This window comes from Gekko japonicus, unplaced genomic scaffold (genome assembly GCF_001447785.1).
Source record: "Gekko japonicus isolate JY-2015 unplaced genomic scaffold, Gekko_japonicus_V1.1 scaffold1500, whole genome shotgun sequence".
NCBI lineage: Eukaryota > Metazoa > Chordata > Lepidosauria > Squamata > Gekkonidae > Gekko > Gekko japonicus.
In genome coordinates this window covers 409,637-429,260 of record NW_015173177.1, presented here as the reverse complement: position 1 = coordinate 429,260, position 19,624 = coordinate 409,637, and the positions used below count along the sequence as shown (strand labels likewise).

The window sequence follows — 19,624 nt, the reverse complement described above, 5'->3', positions numbered from 1 at the left end:
GGACTTATGGGGTCCGAGTTGTTCCCCCCCAAAGAAGGTGCCCCAAGGAAAATCCTTTCTGGGGAAATGATGGGTGCAGGTTCAGGAGTGTATAGACTAGATCCTGTGCAATCTAGAGATTCCTCTACCTGCCCTCCAAGTCTGGTGATGATTAGATTTATGGGGTCCGAGTTATGGCCCCCCAAAGTAGGTGCCTCCATCCTCCATTGTTTCCAATTGAGGGGGGGAAACAGCTAAAAGAGTAAGGGTAATAGAAGCCCAGCAGAACAGAACTGAAGTCCCAGATAATCTCTGCAGTAGAAACTGAAGGTGGGGGGCATTTTTGCAAGTCCAGCAGAACCACTGCAATGTGCCCAGCAGAACAGTGCCACTGTGGCAGTACAAACCCAACGACACTAAGGTCAAACCAGAGAATCTCTGCAGTAGGAACTGAAGGTGGGGGGGATTTTTGCTAGCCCAGCAGAACGAGTGCAATGTACAAGTGCCCAGCAGAATGCAGTGCTTATGTGGCAATGTCAGCTCAGTCACAATCCAAGCAAGGGGGGCATTTGTGCAAGCCCAGCAAAACTAGTACAGTGTAGAGTGCCCAGCAGTACAAGTGCAATCACAAAGTGCCCAGCAGAACCCAGTGCCACTAGCATTGCAAACTTAAAAGGACTCATCTCAAAGCACAGAGTCACAAATCCAAGCAAGGGGGTGGGATTTCGTGAGCTCTGTGAAAGAAAAGGGGTTTTGTTGTTTAGTGGCTGATCTTGAGACGATAGAGATCGGTTCCCCTGGAGAAAATGGCTGCTTTGGATGGTGGTCTCTGTGTCACTATACCCTGCTGAGGCCTCTCTGCTTGCCCAACCCCCCAAATCTCCAGGTATTTCCCATCCCGGAGTTGACAACCGGGATGTCTTTTTGGGCTCAAGAGTGAGGATGGGTCTGGCCTGAAAGATCTGGGGGTTCCTCAAAGTGAGGCCTGGAATTACAACTGATTTCCAGACTACACAGATCTGTTCGCCTGAAAGAAACGACAGTTTTAGAGGGTGGACTCTGTGGTGTTCCATAGATTCTGCCTTCTAAAGCTATGGTATACCATAGAGTCTACAAGAAACGGAAGTCCTAGAGTGATGTGTCATCCTTGCTCAGCTCCCTCCCCTCCATAAATTCTTACCTCCCCAGACACTGCTCCTAAATCCCCAGGGATTTTACACGCCAGAATCATAAATCCTTTATTTGTGATTGATCCTCAGCTCATGCTGCGTTTCACAGATGCCAAGATGAAGGTGAAAGGGAAGGGGAAAGGGTGCTATGTAGTCAGGGTAGGTCAAGGCAGACGGAATCAGAGTACACGTTATGTATGTGATTAACCAATTAACACGAGAGTGAAAATATGCTGAGATGTTGTAAAGAGACTCAGACAGCATGTGACAGGCGTGTCCAGTCTTGTTCTTCCGGGAAGGCTTTGACAGCCAAATTATGTGTGTGTGTGTATGTACGAGAGAGAGGCTCCCTTATTCTGTGCCTCCTAACACAGAGACGGCTATATAGCACAGCCTCTACTCCTTGTGCTTGACTCAAGTTTGGGACGGCAGCTTCTCACCAGAGGGTTTCTTCCTTCGCTTCGTGGACCACGGGATAGCTTTTTGCACTGGGGTCGCCATGGCCAAGAAGAGGATTGCGGTCATTGGAGCAGGGGCGAGCGGCTTAGTCTCCATCAAGTGCTGCTTGGATGAGGATATGGAGCCCGTGTGCTTTGAGATGAGCAGCGACATCGGGGGGCTCTGGAGATTCGAGGTGAGTCTGGATTCCTGGGTGGCCTTGCCAGGAGGCATCCTTCTGGATCTCTTCTTGAAATGACAGGCTGAAGCCCATAAAGACACTCATATAGGAGGAGGGAAGATGGAATGGTAGAGCGCAGTCTCCTCAGATCTCGGAAGCTAAGCAGGGTTGGTACTTGGAAGGGAGACCACCAAGGAAGGCTCTGCAGAGGAAGGCAAGGGCCACCCACCCCTGCTTCTCATTTGCCTTGGAAATGTTTTTCTGGGGTCGCCAGTTGTGACTTGATGATGCATACGTACATACCCACAGAGGAATCCAGTAGGGCAACGTTAAGAGCACTTTCCAGGGAGTAATCTCTATCGGCTTGATCTGAGTAGGATTCTGAGCAGACTTGCTTAGGGTGGCTCTCTGGGTCAGGTTTTGGGCATGCGTGTTTTAATAATTTGTGTCGTTCCTAACATCACCCAGTTTGTACCGAAGCGCCCTCTTTTACTTTTTGGCCATCAGGCCGCAGCCGGCTTTGACTTACCCAGAGGGGTTTTCATGGCAAGAGACGTTCAGCGATGGTTTGTCATTGCCTGCCTCTACATTGTGACCCTGGACTTCCTTGGAAGTCTCCCATGCCAGTACTGTCCAGGGAGTTTTTTATTTATTTATTTAAATGTATAACCCGCCCTCCCCGCAAACGGGCTCAGGGCGGCGTACAGATCGGGCCAATGCCTAATACATAAAACATTAAAACTGCATTTTAAAAACATTCAATACAGCATAAGTGCTCGCCACAATATCTAACAAGGGAACAGATGACGTCATCAGGATGGTATCCTTAGTGGCCACAGCTCCACGCAGTACCACCATTTTAGCGCTCACGGCGAGTTGGTAATAAAGGGCTAGGACAGATAGTAATAGTCGTAGACAGATGGTAACAGTCGTGGCGGCTCCTACTCAAACGCCTGGCAATGATCCTGATTACCTTCTAGCAGATTAGGCTGGCCGGGCTAGACAGAAACAATCATTTTTGGGTGCTGGTAAAGAAACGGCTGTCTGTCTGATTGGCCTGGCCAGTTCCCTGGTGCCATGTTTGGGCTACAAGCCACAGCTCTGGACTGGGAAGTCCCCAGTTCAAATCTCCCCTCTTTCCAGAACTAACCAGGTGGCCTTAAGCAAGCCCCTCTGTCCTAGTTTCAGTTTCACTTCCTGGTTTCAACGTCGCCAGTCTGGCTGGCATCCCTGCCTGGATTTAGTGTTGTCGGCGTTGGCGTTGTTTTATTGAGTCATTTTATCATTATCAATGTTCTTTTTAGTTGTTCAAATGTTTTAATGTTTTTATGTTCACTGCCTCGGGGACCGTGACTGGGCACAAAGGCAGCATTAGAACGTTTTAGATAACAAAATAATCTTTTTTTTAAAAAATACATTTTATTAATTTTAATTTGGAAGCTAAGCGGGGCCAGTCGTTGAAAGGGAGACCACAAAGGAAGGCTCCACAGAGGAAGGCAGTTTTAATTTTATTAATTTTAGTTAATTTTAATAATTGTAATGACTAACCTATTTGATAAGGATCGCAATGAGACGACATTGTAAAATGTTATGTTTCCCATACTTAATATCACTTCCACTGTGCTAAATATTGATTACCACGTCGATAGCTGGTGACATCCTCCCTGCCTCGGGGACCGTGACTGGGCACAAAGGCAGCATTAGAACGTTTTAGATAACAAAATAATCTTTTTTTTAAAAAATACATTTTATTAATTTTAATTTGGAAGCTAAGCGGGGCCAGTCGTTGAAAGGGAGACCACAAAGGAAGGCTCCACAGAGGAAGGCAGTTTTAATTTTATTAATTTTAGTTAATTTTAATAATTGTAATGACTAACCTATTTGATAAGGATCGCAATGAGACGACATTGTAAAATGTTATGTTTCCCATACTTAATATCACTTCCACTGTGCTAAATATTGATTACCACGTCGATAGCTGGTGACATCCTCCGGGCAAGAATGAGAGAGGTTCATATCTCATAGGGCCTTGATAGGAATGTAATAGACCTTTCCCTTCACCTTGTGGTGAGGAGTTCCAGAGGCAGGATTTGGTTTCGTTTGGATGAATAATAATAATTATTATTGCATGGCAGTGTGTGTAGTATAGCCAGGAGATTCTAAGATTGTCTGGCAGCCAGAGAAGGCTGAAGGCAGAGAGGCCCTGAGCCCAAGGGCTTCCTCTTCAGCCAGCTCACGGCTCTCTCCCTTTCCTGACCCTCCAGTTAGGGTTGCCAACTCTAGATTGGGAAATACCTGGAGATTTTGGGGTGGAGCCTGGAGAGGGTGGGGTTTGGGAAAGGGAGGGACCTCCACATGGTACAATGCCACGGAGTCCACCCTTTAAAGCAGCCTTTTTCTCCAAGGAACTGATAGCTGTAGTCTGGAGATCAGTTTTAAAAGCAGGAGATCTCCAGACCCCACCTGGAGGCTGGGCTGGCAGCCCTACCTCCAGTGGATCCCTCTCACACATGAAGGGCCAGATCTGCTCTTCTCAGATCCCATCTCCTGCTGCTAAACAGCCTGTTTGTGTCCCTCGAGAACAATTCTTTCGTCAGATCTTTCTGTTGTAGCCAGACAGCAAACTCACAATCTGAGGATGTTCTGTAGGCACAAATGAAGGGGCAGGCCAGGACGGGAAATTATGGCTTTGAGGGCAAATGTTGGGGAGCCCAGTTGAGCCTCAGCCTGTTCCTGCAGTGCCAAAACTTGTTCTGAAATTGCCTACTTCCCTAAGGAGATATTCTCAGCAGTGGAGGGAAGACGCCAGTCTCAGAAGAGACAAAAAGGCCCTGGCTGAAGTGCTTAGGATGGCTTGCTGAGACCCCACAAGCCGTGAAAGGCGGAATTGTTCAGGAGTGGCTTTTGACACCACCATCTAAAATTTCATTATCCCCATGCTTCTAAATTTTTCAGGACTTTTAATTGTATACTTAGGGTGTTTCCGCACTAGACCTTAAATCCTGGTTCAACCCTGTCCCCAAACTTACATTCTACACGACACTCGAGTTCACCCCTGTAATTATCTTGGGGTATTTTTTTGTTTCCACCTTACATTGAGGTCACCCCGGTTTCGCCCCCACGCGTGTCCCAGGATAAACGGATGCTGTTATAACCAGGGATAACCGCAAGGTATCGTGTCGCAAGCTGAACTATGATAAAACAAGGGATGAGATCCAAGTGCGGAAAGGACCTTAGTTTGGTGGGAGTTGTTTTGGTTTTACTGTCAAGCTGCAGCTGCCTTGTGGCTGACCCTGTAGGGTTTTCAAGGCAACAGATGCTCAGAGGTGTTTGCCGTTGCCTGCCTCTGTGTAGCAGCCTTGGTTTTCCTTGGTGGTCTCCCATCCAAGAACTGACCATGACTGACCCTGCTTAGCTTCAGAGATCTGACAAGATCGGGGTAGCCCAGACTATCCAGGTCAGGGCATATTCAATATTTGTTTTGTTAGTATTTATTTATATATTTGCATTTACAGTCTGCCTTTCTCACTGCATCCTCATTACCCACTTTGGTTTAGGAGAAAGTTGGGCTGAAAATGCTCTAAAGAAGTAAACGAGCTGTGAATCCTTCCTTCCCCACGGCAGCTTCAGGGCTGAAGAGAGGCTCTCTGCTGTGCTCAGTTGGATTCAAGGCTGGTTCTTTTCCACTTGCACTTTAAATATCTTCCTATCTATCCCATGGTCCTCAGGTCCTACCAAACACGGGGCAGAGGGCAGGCCTCTGGTGAAGTGATGAGAAAGACCACTTAGGAACTACAGTGTCAATGGACAAGATCCGCCTCTTGTTCTACTACACGGCCAGGCGAGGCCCAGAGCACCTACTGTACAAATCAGTGGATTTATACAGTAAATCCAGCAGAACATTGGAATCCAGCAGGAGCTACTGGGGTTCTAGAAGTTCCCCAGCCACGTGGAGATGATGGGCATCAAAAATTGGAATCTTTACATGTTAATTATTTATCTGACAGAAATTCCCAAGCCAGAGCAAAAACAGCAAATGGCATGTGGGAACTGCTTATGTGTAGGGCTGAGATGAAACGACTTCCCTGGATACATCTCCTTTCCATGAGTAATTGGCTGTGTTTGATCTCCAGACTGAAAGTCCCATTAATTTCTGTGTAGTTGACTGCCAACTAAGAGGATTTAACAAATCCACTTTGCATTTCATAAGTGCCTAACAAAAGCCCTGCTGGATTAGACCTGCGGTCCATCCAGTACAACAATCTGTTTCACATAGCAGTCGAGGAGTTGCCCTTTCTAAACACACTCTCTTAAGAGTCTCAAGTGGATCTTGCTTCAAAATTAAGTGCCTTACTGGCCCATCTGAGGCACTGTTATTTAGATCCAAAGTAAGTCCCATCTAGGTTTTAGGAGCACCACTCTGCAGCCCAATCTCATGTTTACAAGATGGGTAGCCCTGTTAGTCTGTCTGTAGGAGCAGAAAAGACTAGTAGCAGAAACGTGTCCAGTAACACCGTAAAGACTTCTTCACCAGCTCCTGCAGCTTCTGCACTTTGGTGTCAGCAGTCACATTGGAGTTAATGTCCTCCATGACACCTGACAGCCCTCTGGCCCCCCTACAAGGCAACCGCTGGACGGCTGCTGCTTCTGTCAGACCACAGCCCCTTCAGCTGGACGGCACTTCCTCGCTTCCTTCTCACTCTTCCCTTCCCTGCACACTCCAGGGCTGCAATTTGTAGGGAGGAGTAGCTATTCTTAAGTTTAGCAGTTCACAGAAGGTACAAGTTTAGCAGTTCACAGAAGGTACAGCCACCATTTTAATGTTATGATTCCAGAGACTGCCAAAATGGTGCCCCCCCCAACATTGTTCACTAAAGCATGAGAGAGGAAAATGTTTTCAAAGCTTTAGGCTCCCCATCCCAGTCTCTCTCTCTCTCTCTCTCTCTCTCTCTCTCTCTCTCTCTCTCTCTCTCTCTTTACATCTCACATCAATTTCATTCTGCACTGATGATCCCCCCCCTTTATTTTGTTTGCATGCAGCAATGATTTTTCTTTTTGCACTGGGGACACTGCTGTTTGCCTCCTCTCTGATCCCCCTTTCAAATCCATACCAGCAGGGAACTAAACCTCACAGAGCTCCTTTTAAACTTTCCCCTGTTGTTTTATTTTTTTTATTCAGCGATCTGAGACTAGCGACAGTCTCATATCGCTAGACTCATGCCACTTATATAAAAAATAAAAATTTAAAACAACAAGGGGAAAATGGAGCTTGTACACTGATGAAGGGAGGAGGATGGCGGAATGTACAGAGCGGGTGGAACAACCTCAATGTGGGTGGGGGAGTGACCTTTGAGGGGCAGGAAAAAGGCGGGGGGAAATCTGAGGGAATCTGTATGCTTTTGAATTACCTTGGGCTTGGAAGAGAAACAAGCTAAAAACCGGCACAAAAGCACTCACAGAAAACCCAGGGAAACAGCGAACAGAAAGTGAACTAAGTGTTGAAGGAAGGGGAAAAATGCAGGATGAAAAAGAAAACCCAACAGACATGCACAGTGAAAGTGAGGCAAAACATCCACACATAATAGGTGTTAGTCTTTAATGTGCTACTGGATTCTTGCTTCTTTTCACATGCTTACAAATTAGTTTTACTGGATGCAAAAGGCTTACTCCCAACTAAATGGTGTGTAGGTTTATTCCAAGTAGTAGGTGTAAATGTATCACTCCTTTGACTTCCTTTCACAGCCAACAGCAGGGCTTTGCTTTTGCAACTGGAGGGTGAGGATGAAAATCACTCTGAGTTGACCACATAACAGTAGGAGGCATTTTTGGCTGGGGAGGCAGTGTGCGTGTGACTGTGAATACCAAACTTCAGCATATATTTTCCTTGATGTAATTTATCCATGTGGAAAACTGGACAGACTGGCATTTCGAGCTGGCCAGCTGCATCCTAAGTAGTTATTTCTTTGAAGCAGAAAATCTTGGATTGGCTCCATCAGCCCCATTGAAGTGAGAGGGAAACTGACTTGAGGGAATTGGGTCCTGTTGACAGTAGCCCAGGGTGCAGTCGTCTCAGCTCTCACCCAACCTAGGAAGCCCTGTCACCGTCTTTCCCCCCGGCTCTCTCCCCCAAACCTCTTCCATTCTGCTGACTGAAGCCAGTTACCTGCTCTGGTAGCTAATGGAATCTTCATGTTCCGAGGCCATATTCTTCTGGATATTAGATCCCAGGGGTCTAATATTATTGCTTTCGTGCCCTGCTTGGAAGGGCCTAACCAGGCCTATTTTTGGGCAGGAACGCACAGGAACAGAGTTCCTGCTGGCTCCCAAGTTGGCCACGCCCAGCAGGAACTCATTAGCATAATAGGCCACACCCAACAGCAGAAACTCATTAGGATTGGCTACATTAGGAGTGTGTGGCCTAACATGCAAAGGAGTTCCTTCTACAAAAAAAGGCCCTGGGTTTTGACAAAGAACAAGGTAAACAGAATAAGAAGCAAAAGGTGGGTGTGGCTGGATAACCACACTTCTGGTAACATGGGGGTGCGGCCTAATGTGCTAATGAGCTGTGCTGTCAGGGGTGTGGCCCAATATGCTAATGAGTTCCTGCTGTTGGGTGTGGCCTATTATGCTAATGAGTTCCTGCTGGGCTTTTTCTACAAAAAGAGCCCTGGGCCTAACTATACGTAACATTTTCTGATTGTCCAGTTAGCTTGTGCACCTGCGAACTTGAATTCCCAAATGTGGGCAGGGCCGAATAAGATTGGAGCCACAGTGTGTGGGGAGAAGGGGCTTCAGTCTTACCCCCTGATCTGTTATTCTAACCTGAAACAGCCCTGGGAGATGTGCTATTAGCCTCACAAAGCCGCCTTTTCGTGAATCAGATCGTTGCTCCATCAAAGTCAGTATTGTCTACTCTGACTGGCAGTGGCACTCTGTGGTCTTAAGTCTGTGGTCTTTAGGGTTGCCAAATGTAGGTGGGGAAATTTCCTGGATATTTGGGGGTGGAGCCTGAGGAAGGGAGAGACCTTGGTGGGGTATTAGTGCCATAGAGTCTACCCTCCAAAGCAGCCATTTTCTTCAGGGGAATGGATCTCTGTAGTCTGCGGATCAGCTGTAATACTGGAAGAACTCCAGGCCCCACCTTGAAATTAACAACCCTGCATCTTCACAAACTACTTGTTCCTTAAATGGAGAGGGGGGGGGGCTGAACCTGGGAGCTTCTGCATGACACGGCAGTGGAGCTGCAAGGCCGGCGGCGGTGGCCGGGACCGTTGGGGGCGGGGTGTGTGCCCTTATGACACACTTCTGGTGATGTCAGGGGGTGTGGCCTTATGACACACTTCCGGTGATGTCAGGGGGTGTGGCATATGCTAATGAGTTGTGCTAATGAGTCCCCCTAGCTCTTTTTCTACAAAACGACCCCTGCCTTAAATGGAGGGGGGGGGCCTGAACCTGGGAGCTTCTGCATGACAAGCAGCCGAGAATCCCTTCATCCTGACTTTGGGACCACTTGACATTTTTCATGGTTAATGCAGTTTTTTGTTCTGTGTGCATTTCCCCCCTGTCTTCAAATAACGGTTTAGGTTTTGAACGGGGCATGCACAGCTATGTGACTGGTAACCTGGTCCTTTTAAGGCTGAAAGGATTACGGTATACGCCTTTTCAGGAATATGGCGAGACATTTTTGTTCCATAGCTCACCAGACAGTACAAACAGGGCAGAGTATTGAGGTTAACTGGTGTGGTTAGTCCCGTTACCATTAGTTAGCAGAGTGCTTAAATAAAGCTACAAACGCAGGAGCGTCACTTTACCAGATTACTCAGCTTACAAAGCTACACAGAGCCATGTTGCAAGTTTAGAAGAGAAATACTTCTGGCTTTATTTGAGAACTACACTTTGGACAGGAAAGAGCAGAGACTGATAGATTACTAACTTACTAGCTAAAGGATGGAAGCAGATGGCGGGAGACCCATCTGCCTCATGGTGCCAAGAGAGGACCGCATGTCTCTCTCTTAGTGCATGTAGGAAGAGAGCTTGTCTTCAAGAATGAGAGAAAAGAAGGATGGGGAAATGGTCCCTGAGAACACAATCTGCATTTCAAAGGGGACAGTGGCAGAAGAGTAGATACAGGAAGAAAGGTTAGTGTGCCTATCTAGCTATCTAGTCTCTCTTGCCACTCAGTCTGGTGGTCTGAGACAGGGGACATTACATCTGGAACTTCCAACACAGACTGTGTGCATGTGTGAGAAATCCCAAAGTCTCTGAGTGACAAGTTTGTACCAGGACCAGAAAAATGATGCTCAGGGTACTTAATGCTCTCATACCTCCTAGTTGCTGTGACTGATGCCAGCAGAAGCTGCCTCCTCAACCATCTGTATAGCTGCCAACTCCAGGTTGGGAAATTCCTGGAGATTTAGGGGTGCAGCCTGGAAAGGGAGGGGTTTGGGCATGGAAGGGACCTCAGTGGGGCATAAAGCTATACAGCCCCCCCCCCAAAGCAGCCATTTTCTCCAGAGGAACTGATCTTTGTAGTCTGGAAATAGGGGCCCGTTCCCCGCCGCCGCCGGATCGGGCCCCAACGTGCGCGTCACCAGGAAGTGACGTTAGGATGCCGAGCACGCTGGGGGCAGGGCCACATAGAGCTTTCCCTCTGATGGTCGTGGCCCCGCCCCCAGCGTGTCCGGCGTCCTAACGTCACTTCCGGGTGACGTGCGTACGGCGCGCGTGCCAGTCACCGCCCAGGAGTCCCCCGCTGCGGCAACTGCAACGACTTGGCAACCCTATCTGGAAATGAGTTGTGATGCCAGGAGGTCTCCGGGCCCCACTTAGAGGTTAAAAACAAAACCAAAGAGCAGCACAAAAGTAGTAGGCAAAACATATCGTTTCCTTGCACAAAGTTGCTGCACTTTGATTTAGGGTTGCCAGGTCCCTACCTGCTGCCGGTGTGGGGGCGGAGCTTCCTTACCAGGATCTTCTGGTGCATGCACACAGCACGCACACTGTGATGACATCACCCAGAAGTGACATCATTGCGCTAGGCACGTTGCCAGGGGGACACTCTAGCATTCGGCCAGAAACTCTATGGTACCACACCAGTCACACCATCATTGTGCCGGGCACGTTGGCGTGATCCCAACACCTTGGGGGCGGGGTTCCCCCACCAGCCAGATCTGGGCCGGCGGATCAGGGTGTGTGTGTCCTAAAGTGGGCAACCCCCCGCCCCCCCCAGGGGAATGGCAAGCCTGCTTCGATTTAAGATTGGCAACAACTTTGTGCAAGGAAACAATATGTCGGTGGAATTTTTTCACTTTGGAGCAGAAGACTTAGAGTTCCATCTTTGGGAAGAAGCCTTTGGCAAAACGCAGCTTATAGAATCATAGAATGTTAGCGTTGGAAGGGATCTTGCAGGTCATCTAGTCCAACCCCCTGCACTCTGCAGGAGCATAGTTGAAAGATAGCCCTACATACCTACAACATACCCGAAAGATGGTCGTCCAGCCTCTGCTTGAAACCACCTCTCGAGGCAGACTGTTCCACTGCTCAACCACTCTTACAGTTAGGAAGTTTGTTATCAGCTTGTTATCAGCTAGTTTACACGTGAAGAAGAATATCAGAGGAACCTACATGAGTTCATCCACCAGGCTCCAGTGAATCCTTAAACTCCTGTGGGACTATCTAAACAGGGAGATGGTGTTCCATATTATTTGAGTTTCTGGTGTATGAGCTGATAAAGTTTAAATAGATCGCTGTCCTGTGGTATGTAATACACACCTTGTTATATTTCATTATATTCGTATCTCATTGGACTGTGTCCTCTTTACAAAAATTTGATACAATTGTTGAAGACTTGTGGTTGTTTGTTGCTGAGCACAGATTATTTCCTTTGTTTTGCCCACCTAGAGGTTGGCACGCCTGCTTGCGATACCCCCTTACGGGCCCAGAATTGCACCCCCTGGCCCCGCACATCCCTCCGGTGCCGACTGACATTTCACTGGCTAAAAACTGAGGATCTGGATGTTTAAAACAGAACAAACGAGTCTTGTGAAAAAGTGTGTGTGTGGGGTGTGTGTCTTTAAGAAAGGATATGTGCAAAGGAAACAGAAGACAAAAGTGTGGTTAGGATCCGGTGCGGTGCTACCTCCGGTGACCCTTCAGCTTGTTCGGGAGAGCACCGGTGGGGCTTCTCGGATGCTTTCTTCCCCCACCCCCCATCCTCCTTAGGTGAGTTGCAGCCCTGGTGGTAATTAGAGTGTGTGTTACTCCCGAGCAAGGCCCAGAGCAGAACAGATGTGGGACTTTAGTGTCAGCACTGTAGAAATCTGATTTGTGCACATGAAAGGGAACATAGTTAAATTGTGTGCTAATAATAACCTGCCCAGGGAATATTTCAAAGCTACTCATTACACTGTTGTCAAGTCTGCCGGGGGTCTTGTCAAACCAGACGTGCCACTAGGGTGGCCAACCTCCAGGTGGGAGCTGGAGATCTCCTGGAATTATAACTGATCTTCAGGCAACACTTGTTTTATTTGAACAAAATTTGAGTCCAGTGGCACCTCTAAGACTAATGAGGTTTAATTCTGGGTATAAGCTTTGGTGTGCATGCAGACAAAAGCTTATACCAGAATTAAACTTTTGTCGGTCTTAGAGGTGCCACTAGACTCAAACTTTGTTCTCTTGCTTCAGACCAACATGGCTACCCACCTGAATCCACACCTACTTATTTGTAATTTATTTATTTAAAATATGTATGCCATTTCTCCTGGAAAAGTATAATGATTATTCCATGAGTGTCTCAGTCTGCCAGTTTGGTATAGTGGTTAAGAGTGTGGACTCAGATCTGGGAGAACCAGGTTTGATTCCCCACTCCTCGACATGCAGCTGCTGGTGTGACCTTGGGTCAGTCACAAGTTCTCTCAGAGCTGTTCTCTCAAGGGCAGTTCTTGAGAGAGATCTCAACCCCACCTACCCCACAGGGTGTCTGTTGTGGGGAAAGGAAGGGAAAGGAGACGGTAAGCTGCTCTGAGACTCTGAGTGAAGGGTGCTGCTGCTGCTGCTGCTCCTCCTCCTCCTCTTCTTCTTCCTCTTCTTTCTCTTCCTCCTCCTCCTCCTTTGTGATTACTAGGATTATTTCCACAGACATTGTACACCTGCTAATATACTTTGAATCAGGGCTATTTTTGGGCAGGAACGCACAGGAACGGAGTTCCGGCTGGCTCCCAAGTTGGCCACGCCCAGCAGGAACTCATTAGCATAACAGGCCACAGCCAACAGCAGAAACTCATTATGATTGGCTACAATTAGGGGGTGTGGTCTAACATGCAAAGGAGTTCCTGCTCCCCCCAAAAAAAGGCCCGGGGTTTTGACAACAAGGTAAAGAGAATAAGAAGCAAAAGGTGGGTGTGGTTGGATGACCACACTTCTGGTAACATGGGGGTGTGGCCTAATATGCGAATAAGCTGTGCTGTCAGGGGTGTGGCCTAATATGCTAATGAGTTCCTGCTGTTGGTTATGGCCTATTATGCTAATGAGTTCCTGCATGGGCTTTTTCTACAAAGAAAGCCCTGCTTTGAATTGTTCTTTTTATTGTCCTGTATTATTTCCTTCTGTTAGCCAAGCCAGCTTGGGTACATTTTTGCAGAAAGGCAGGATATAAATGCCTCCAAACAAACAAATATACAAGTGGTTGAGATCATGTGGAGCTCTTGGGAAGCAGGGCAGTCGATTCTGACGTAGGGTGACCCCTATGAATTCATAATCTCCAAAATGTCCTGTGGTTGACAGACTCGCTCAGGTCTTGCTAAATGAGGACTGCGGCTTCCTTGATGGAGTCAATCCGTCTCATGTTGGGTCTTCCTCTTCTCCTGCTGCCTTCAACTTCTCCTAGTGTTGTTGTCTTTTCCAGTGACTCTTGTCCTCTTATAAGGTGACCAAAGTACGATAGTCTCAGTTTGGTTATTTTAGCTTCTAGGGAGAGTTCAGGTTTGAGCAGGGCTTTTTTTGTAGAAAAAGCCCAGCAGGAACTCATTAGCATATTAGGCCACACCCCGACAGCACAGCTCATTTGCATATTAGGCCACTCCCCCATGTTACCAGAAGTGTGGTCATCCAGCCACACCCACCTATTGCTTCTTATTCTCTTTACCTTGTTTGTTGTCAAAACCCAGGGCTTTTGGCATGTTAGGCCTCATATCCATAATTGTAGCCAATCCTAATGAGTTTCTGCTGTTGAGTGTGGCCTATTATGCTAATGAGTTCCTGCTGGGCGTGGCCAACTTGGGAGCCAGCCAGAACTCCGTTCCTGTGCGTTCCTGCCCAAAAATAGCCCTGGGCTTGATGAAGGAGGTGGGGCTCATTAATAAAAGAATTTTTAGTACCCTCACGAAACTACAATGCCCAGGATATTTCCGGAAAACTATAACAGTGAACCTGAAATAAAGCTTCTCTGTCTGTTCCACGAGGCAGATGCTCCTGTCAATCTTTTTCTTTGTTTTGAAGTTGCTCACCATGCCGTTCTGCTTCCTATAGGAGAAACTCGAGGAAGGCCGGGCCAGTATTTACAGATCCGTGATCATCAACACCTCCAAAGAGATGATGTGCTACAGCGACTTCCCCATCCCAGATGACTACCCCAACTACATGCACAACTCCAAGATCATGGAATACTTCCGGCAGTACGCCAAGCACTTTGACCTTCTGAAGTACATCCACTTCAGGGTAAGGGCGGGGCTCATAGAGAAAGCAGGAGCTGAACCAACTGGACCCTGGAAGTCACACCAAACCTTGTTGAGCTCCAGGGCAAGGTGGCTTCTCAGAACATGTGTGGGTTGTTTCTTGCCCTCCGATTTCTCAGGTGGGGTGATGATCGCTCAGGTTGAGTATGGTCCCGATCACACGCAGAATTACCCACAATGGGCATGAATGCCGGGCGGATTTTAAGGGCACGATCACACGGGAACATCTGGCAAGCGTCCCATACCCGTCGGCAACTGGTTTCACTCCGCCGAAGAAGCGGAGTTAAAAAATACCAGGGAATGTGCAGTATCAAACGGGTTTGCAACGGGCCGCAGACAGACTTCCCCGTGTGATCACTCCGGCGCGCTCCCATTGCGTCAGTGATCCCTCGCTGAAGTGCACCGGAAACACACGGTGATGGGAAAAACCTGACTCACCCACCGGTGCGTCTGATTACACAGTGGCGGGTCAAACTACTGCGGTGCAAATAGCCTCGCTTCCCCCCCGTCCCCGGAGTTATCTGGCACGTGTGATCGCGCTCTATGCTGAGCGAAGAAGGCAAAGCAAAAGACCTAAACCCTTCAAGTCTGTTTTCTCACTTCCAGACTAAAGTTTGTAACATCAGCAAGAGTCCAGACTTCGCTGAAACGGGCCAGTGGAATGTTATCACTGAGACCAATGAGAAACAGGAGTCATCTGTTTTCGATGGGATCATGGTTTGCACCGGCCACCATACCAATGCCTACCTGCCACTGCACTCTTTCCCAGGTACCCTTTGCTGCTTCTGGGACTCTGTATGCATGACTGTATTTGGGTACCACTCTTAGAAGCTTAAGCCTGGTGGTGTGGACCAGATAGTAGGTAGGGCTATGGTTTTATACAGGGCTTTTTTTGTAGAAAAAGCCCAGCAGGAACTCATTAGCATAACAGTCCATGCCCAACAACAGGAACTTATTAGCATATCAGGCCACACCCCATGCCTACCCTTGGCTTGCCCGGGTGCCCTGTGGCTGCGGGAAGCCCGGGCAAGCTGGCCCTTCGACAGGCGGGGGAAGGCACGGGGAGGCATTTAAATGCCTCCCCGATCCTTCCAGGCCACCCCTGGCCCACCCCCCTTGGAGTCACCAGGGGGGGGGGTGCTCTCCAGGCCTTCCCCCTGTGGGCGGGTGTGGCCTGTTATGCTAATGAGTGCCTGCTGGGCGTGGCCAACTCAGGAGCCAGCCGGAACTCCGTTCCTGTGCGTTCCTGCCCAAAAATAGCCCTGGTTTTATAGATGCTCACTCCCCTAACCAATTTTATGGGAATGAGCAGATTCAGCCTTACTTTGACTTAGGGTTCCCAGGTCTGGGTTGGGGAATTCTTGGACGTTTGGGGGGGATGGAGCCTGGGGAAGGGGAGGTCGGGGGCGGGGAGGGACCTCAGTGGGGTATAACGCCATAGAATCCACTCACCAAAGCAGCCATTTTCTGGGGGCCTGATCTCTGTAATCTGAAGATCAGCTGTAATTCCAGGAGATCTCCAGCTACTGCCTGGAGGCTGGCATCCCTAGGTCGACTCGTGATTTGTGGACTAGAAACGAAGGTATAAATGAAACCAATAGGTACAAGAAATGGGTATAACTCACTAAATGACAAATGCCTAAATGAAAATCTATAAATATGACAAATAGTTATAGTTATCTAAATGACAGAAGAACAAAGTCTGAGTCCAGTGGCACCTTTCAGACCGACAAATTTTTATTCGAGGTACTACTTAACACCACAATGAAGCACGGTACGTTTACACATCTATCTCCCATCTTGATACATTGATTTGCTTCACTCCCTTTCCCCGTTATTAAATCCAAACAATGGCGACCTTATAAACTTATCTCCTTATTCCTGTTTCCATCTGTTAAAACATCTTCATTATGCTGTATGCTAATGTGCTGTTCAACCTCTGCCTTATATGTATGGACTGGTAACTCCCATTTCATTGTATCTGAGGATAGTGTGCGTGCACACAAGAGCTCATACCTTGAATAAAACTCTGTTGGCCTTAAGGTGCCACTGGACTCAAACTTTGTTCTAATGCTTCAGACCAACATGGCTGCCCACCTGGTTCTATCTAAATGACAAACAGGGTTGAATGAATGATGTTTATTTATGGTCAAAGACCATTTGTGACAAACAGGGTTGCCAGTCTCCAAGCGGCACCTCGAGGTCTCCCACTATTACAATTGATCTCCAGATGACCAAGATCAGCTTCCCTGGACAAAATGGCTGCTTTGGAGGGTGGACTCTCTAGCATTATATCCTGCTGATGGCCCTCCTCTCCTCAAAGTCCGCCCTTCCCAGGCTACCCTTCCCAGGCTACCCTTCCTGACCCATCAAATCTCCAGGTATTTCCCAACCCAGAGCTGGCAGCCCTGATGACAAATATTAGTAATGTTCACATTGAAGCCATACAGGTAAATTCATGCATGTTAACCTTCTTCATGCTGTCGATTCTTGCCTGATGCAACATGTCTCTTAATAATACATTATAATTCAGTGCCCACACAGTGGCATATAGTGAAATCTCTTGGTCCCAATGTAACTGCTGGGTGGTGCTGTTCTTGATCTTAGATAGAGCATGACTCATCTTTACAAATCCAGTAAAGCTGCTTTGAGACTGACCAGCTCCACAATCCCCTCAGACGAGGAGATTCAGAAGCCATGGAGAACAGTAGTTGTAGTCATATAGAGAGTGAAGGTAGCATGGTAAGAACGTAAGAACATAAGAGAAGCCAGTGTTGGATCAGGCCAATGGCCCATCCAGTCCGACACTCTGTCACACAGTGGCCAAAAATACCAGGTGCCATCAGGAGGTCCACCAGTGGGGCTGGGTCTATCCTGACCTCGTCAGATCTTGGAAGCTAAGCAGGGTCAGTACTTGGAATGGAGACCTCCAAGGAAGACTCTGCAGAGGAAGGCAATGGCAGACTACCTCTGCCTCCCACCTGCCTTGAAAGCCCCACTGCAGGGGCTGCCATAAAGCACCTGCAACTTGACAGCACTTTACACACATAGTATCCAATGCTCCCTCTAAGCCGTGGAGTCCTGTAAGCATAAATTATACTTTGTGAGCTATTGGCATTAAAGTTGTGATCGAGCGATTTGGCTACTGCATAAATTAGTTTGCTCTGGAGCCCTCCTTCCTGAGCTGAGAGAAAAATCTGTGAGCTGGAGGCTAAAAAACTGTGAGCTAGCTCACACTAACTCAGCTTAGAGGGAACACTGATCGTATCATATGGGCAGACATATTCGTGCAGTGTTACATTTAAGCCACTGACATCATTATCATGATAGTAGAAAAGTGTTCCATATGTTTAACGTTAATGTTTGAATTCTTCTCCCCGTCCCCCTTTATTCTTGGAAAACACACACAAGAAAGAGAGAGAGAGAGAGAGAGAGAGAGAGAGAGAGAGAGAGAGAGAGGGTTGCTAGGTCCCACCTGGCCACTGGCAAGGGGTGGGGGGTGGGGTTGCCAGATCCAGGTTGAGAAACTCCTGGAGATTTGGGGAGGGAGCCTGGGGAGGTCAGGGACCTCAGAGGGGTACAAGGCCACAGAGTACACCTTCCAAAGCATCCATTTTCTCCAGGGGAACTGATCTCTGTAGTCTGGAGCAATATTCCCTCTAAGCTGTGGAGTCTTGTGAGCAAAAATTCTACTTTGTGAGCTACTGGCATTAAAGTTGTGAGCAGGTGATTTGGTTACTGCATAGATTAGTCTGCTCTGGAGCCATCCTTCCTGAGTTAAGACAAAAATCTGTGAGCAGGAGGCTAAAGAACTGTAAGCTAGCTCACACTAACTCAGCTTAGAGGGAACACTGGTCTGGAGATGAGCTGTAATTCCTGGCAGTCTCCAGGTCCCACCTGGAGGCTGGCATCCCTGAGTGAGAGAGAGGGGGGGAGAGAGAGAGGGGGCCTTGTCTGGCTTGGGAAATTCCTGGAGATTAGAGGGCGGGGCCTGGGGGAGGGGAAGGAGCTCATTGGGAATGTGAAGTCACTGAGTCAGTCCACCCTCCAAAGCTGCCGTCTTCTCCACAAAGAATTGATCTCTCTAGTCTTAGGGTTGCCAAGTGAATTTTACTCACCGGCAGGGAAGCCTCACTGCGCTCCGGGAGCCGTCCCTTGTCATGTGCGCACACGCGCGCTGCCAGCACATCACCAGAAGTGACGCGCGACATCGATCACGTTGAGGGCGTGTCGCCCACGGTCGGAGGGAAAACCATAGAGTTTTCCCTCCGGCAATCGGGGCCACCCACCCAACGTGATCGACGTGGTTGCGTCACCTCTGGTGACGCAGCCACGCTGTGCTTCGGGGGGCGGAGTTCCCCCCGGGGCTCGATTCCGCGGCGGCGGAAATTGGGCCTCCAAAGCGGGGGTTTACCCGCCACCCGCCCCCACTTGGCAGCCCTATCTAGTCTGGAGATCAGGTGTAATTCATGGAGAACTCTGGGCCGCACCAGGAGGTTGGCAGCCCTAGCAAAAGTAGGGTTACCAGCCCCCAGGTCCCAGTGGGGGTTCCCCTCCCTTTTGGAGGTTTTGATCCGCCACCGGGCAGCTGGCCGGCAGGGGAAACCACGCCCCCAAACAGGGATATCGTCATGGAACACCCCCAATTTGGTTATATCACTTCCGGGTGATGTCATCATGCCGGGGACATCGTGTGTGATGTCCCGCCCACCCCCGGAATGCCCCCAAAGTTCCCCCACCACCACGGCAAGGGGACCTGGTGACCCTAAGCTACAGGCTGGTCTCAGAGGTGTTTCTCAAGCACCTAGCCATACTACAAGAGAAGGGGGAAGCCAGTTTGGTGTGGGGGTTAGGAGCGCAGACTGTAATCTGGGAGAACCAGGTTTGATTCTCCACTCCTCCACATGCAGCTACTGGTGTGACATTGGGTCAGTCAAAAGTTCTCTCAGAGCTGTTCTCTCAACAGCAGTTCTCGAAAGAGGTCTCTCAGCTCCGCCCAGAGGTCATTTCGGGGGGGAACGCGGGGGAACACAGTTCCCCCGGGCGAGGTGCAGGGGGCGGGGCACACGACGAAGCCCCGCCCCCTTCTTCCGGCCGCCCCACTTCCACACCTCATTCAGCCAGGA

General features: G+C 48.7%; 1 protein-coding gene across 1 annotated transcript in view; it reads left to right on the top strand.

The window, feature by feature from the left end:
* The first annotated feature begins 1,479 nt into the window (after window positions 1-1,479).
* LOC107119942 (dimethylaniline monooxygenase [N-oxide-forming] 5-like) overlaps window positions 1,480-19,624 on the top strand; it is a 43,280-nt gene continuing 25,135 nt past the window's right edge. Inside the window, exons 1-3 of the mRNA XM_015422570.1 lie at window positions 1,480-1,782; window positions 14,293-14,481; window positions 15,105-15,267. Of these exons, the coding sequence (XP_015278056.1) occupies window positions 1,648-1,782; window positions 14,293-14,481; window positions 15,105-15,267 (487 nt within the window). The 5' untranslated portion in view covers window positions 1,480-1,647. The remainder of the gene's footprint in view (window positions 1,783-14,292; window positions 14,482-15,104; window positions 15,268-19,624) is intronic.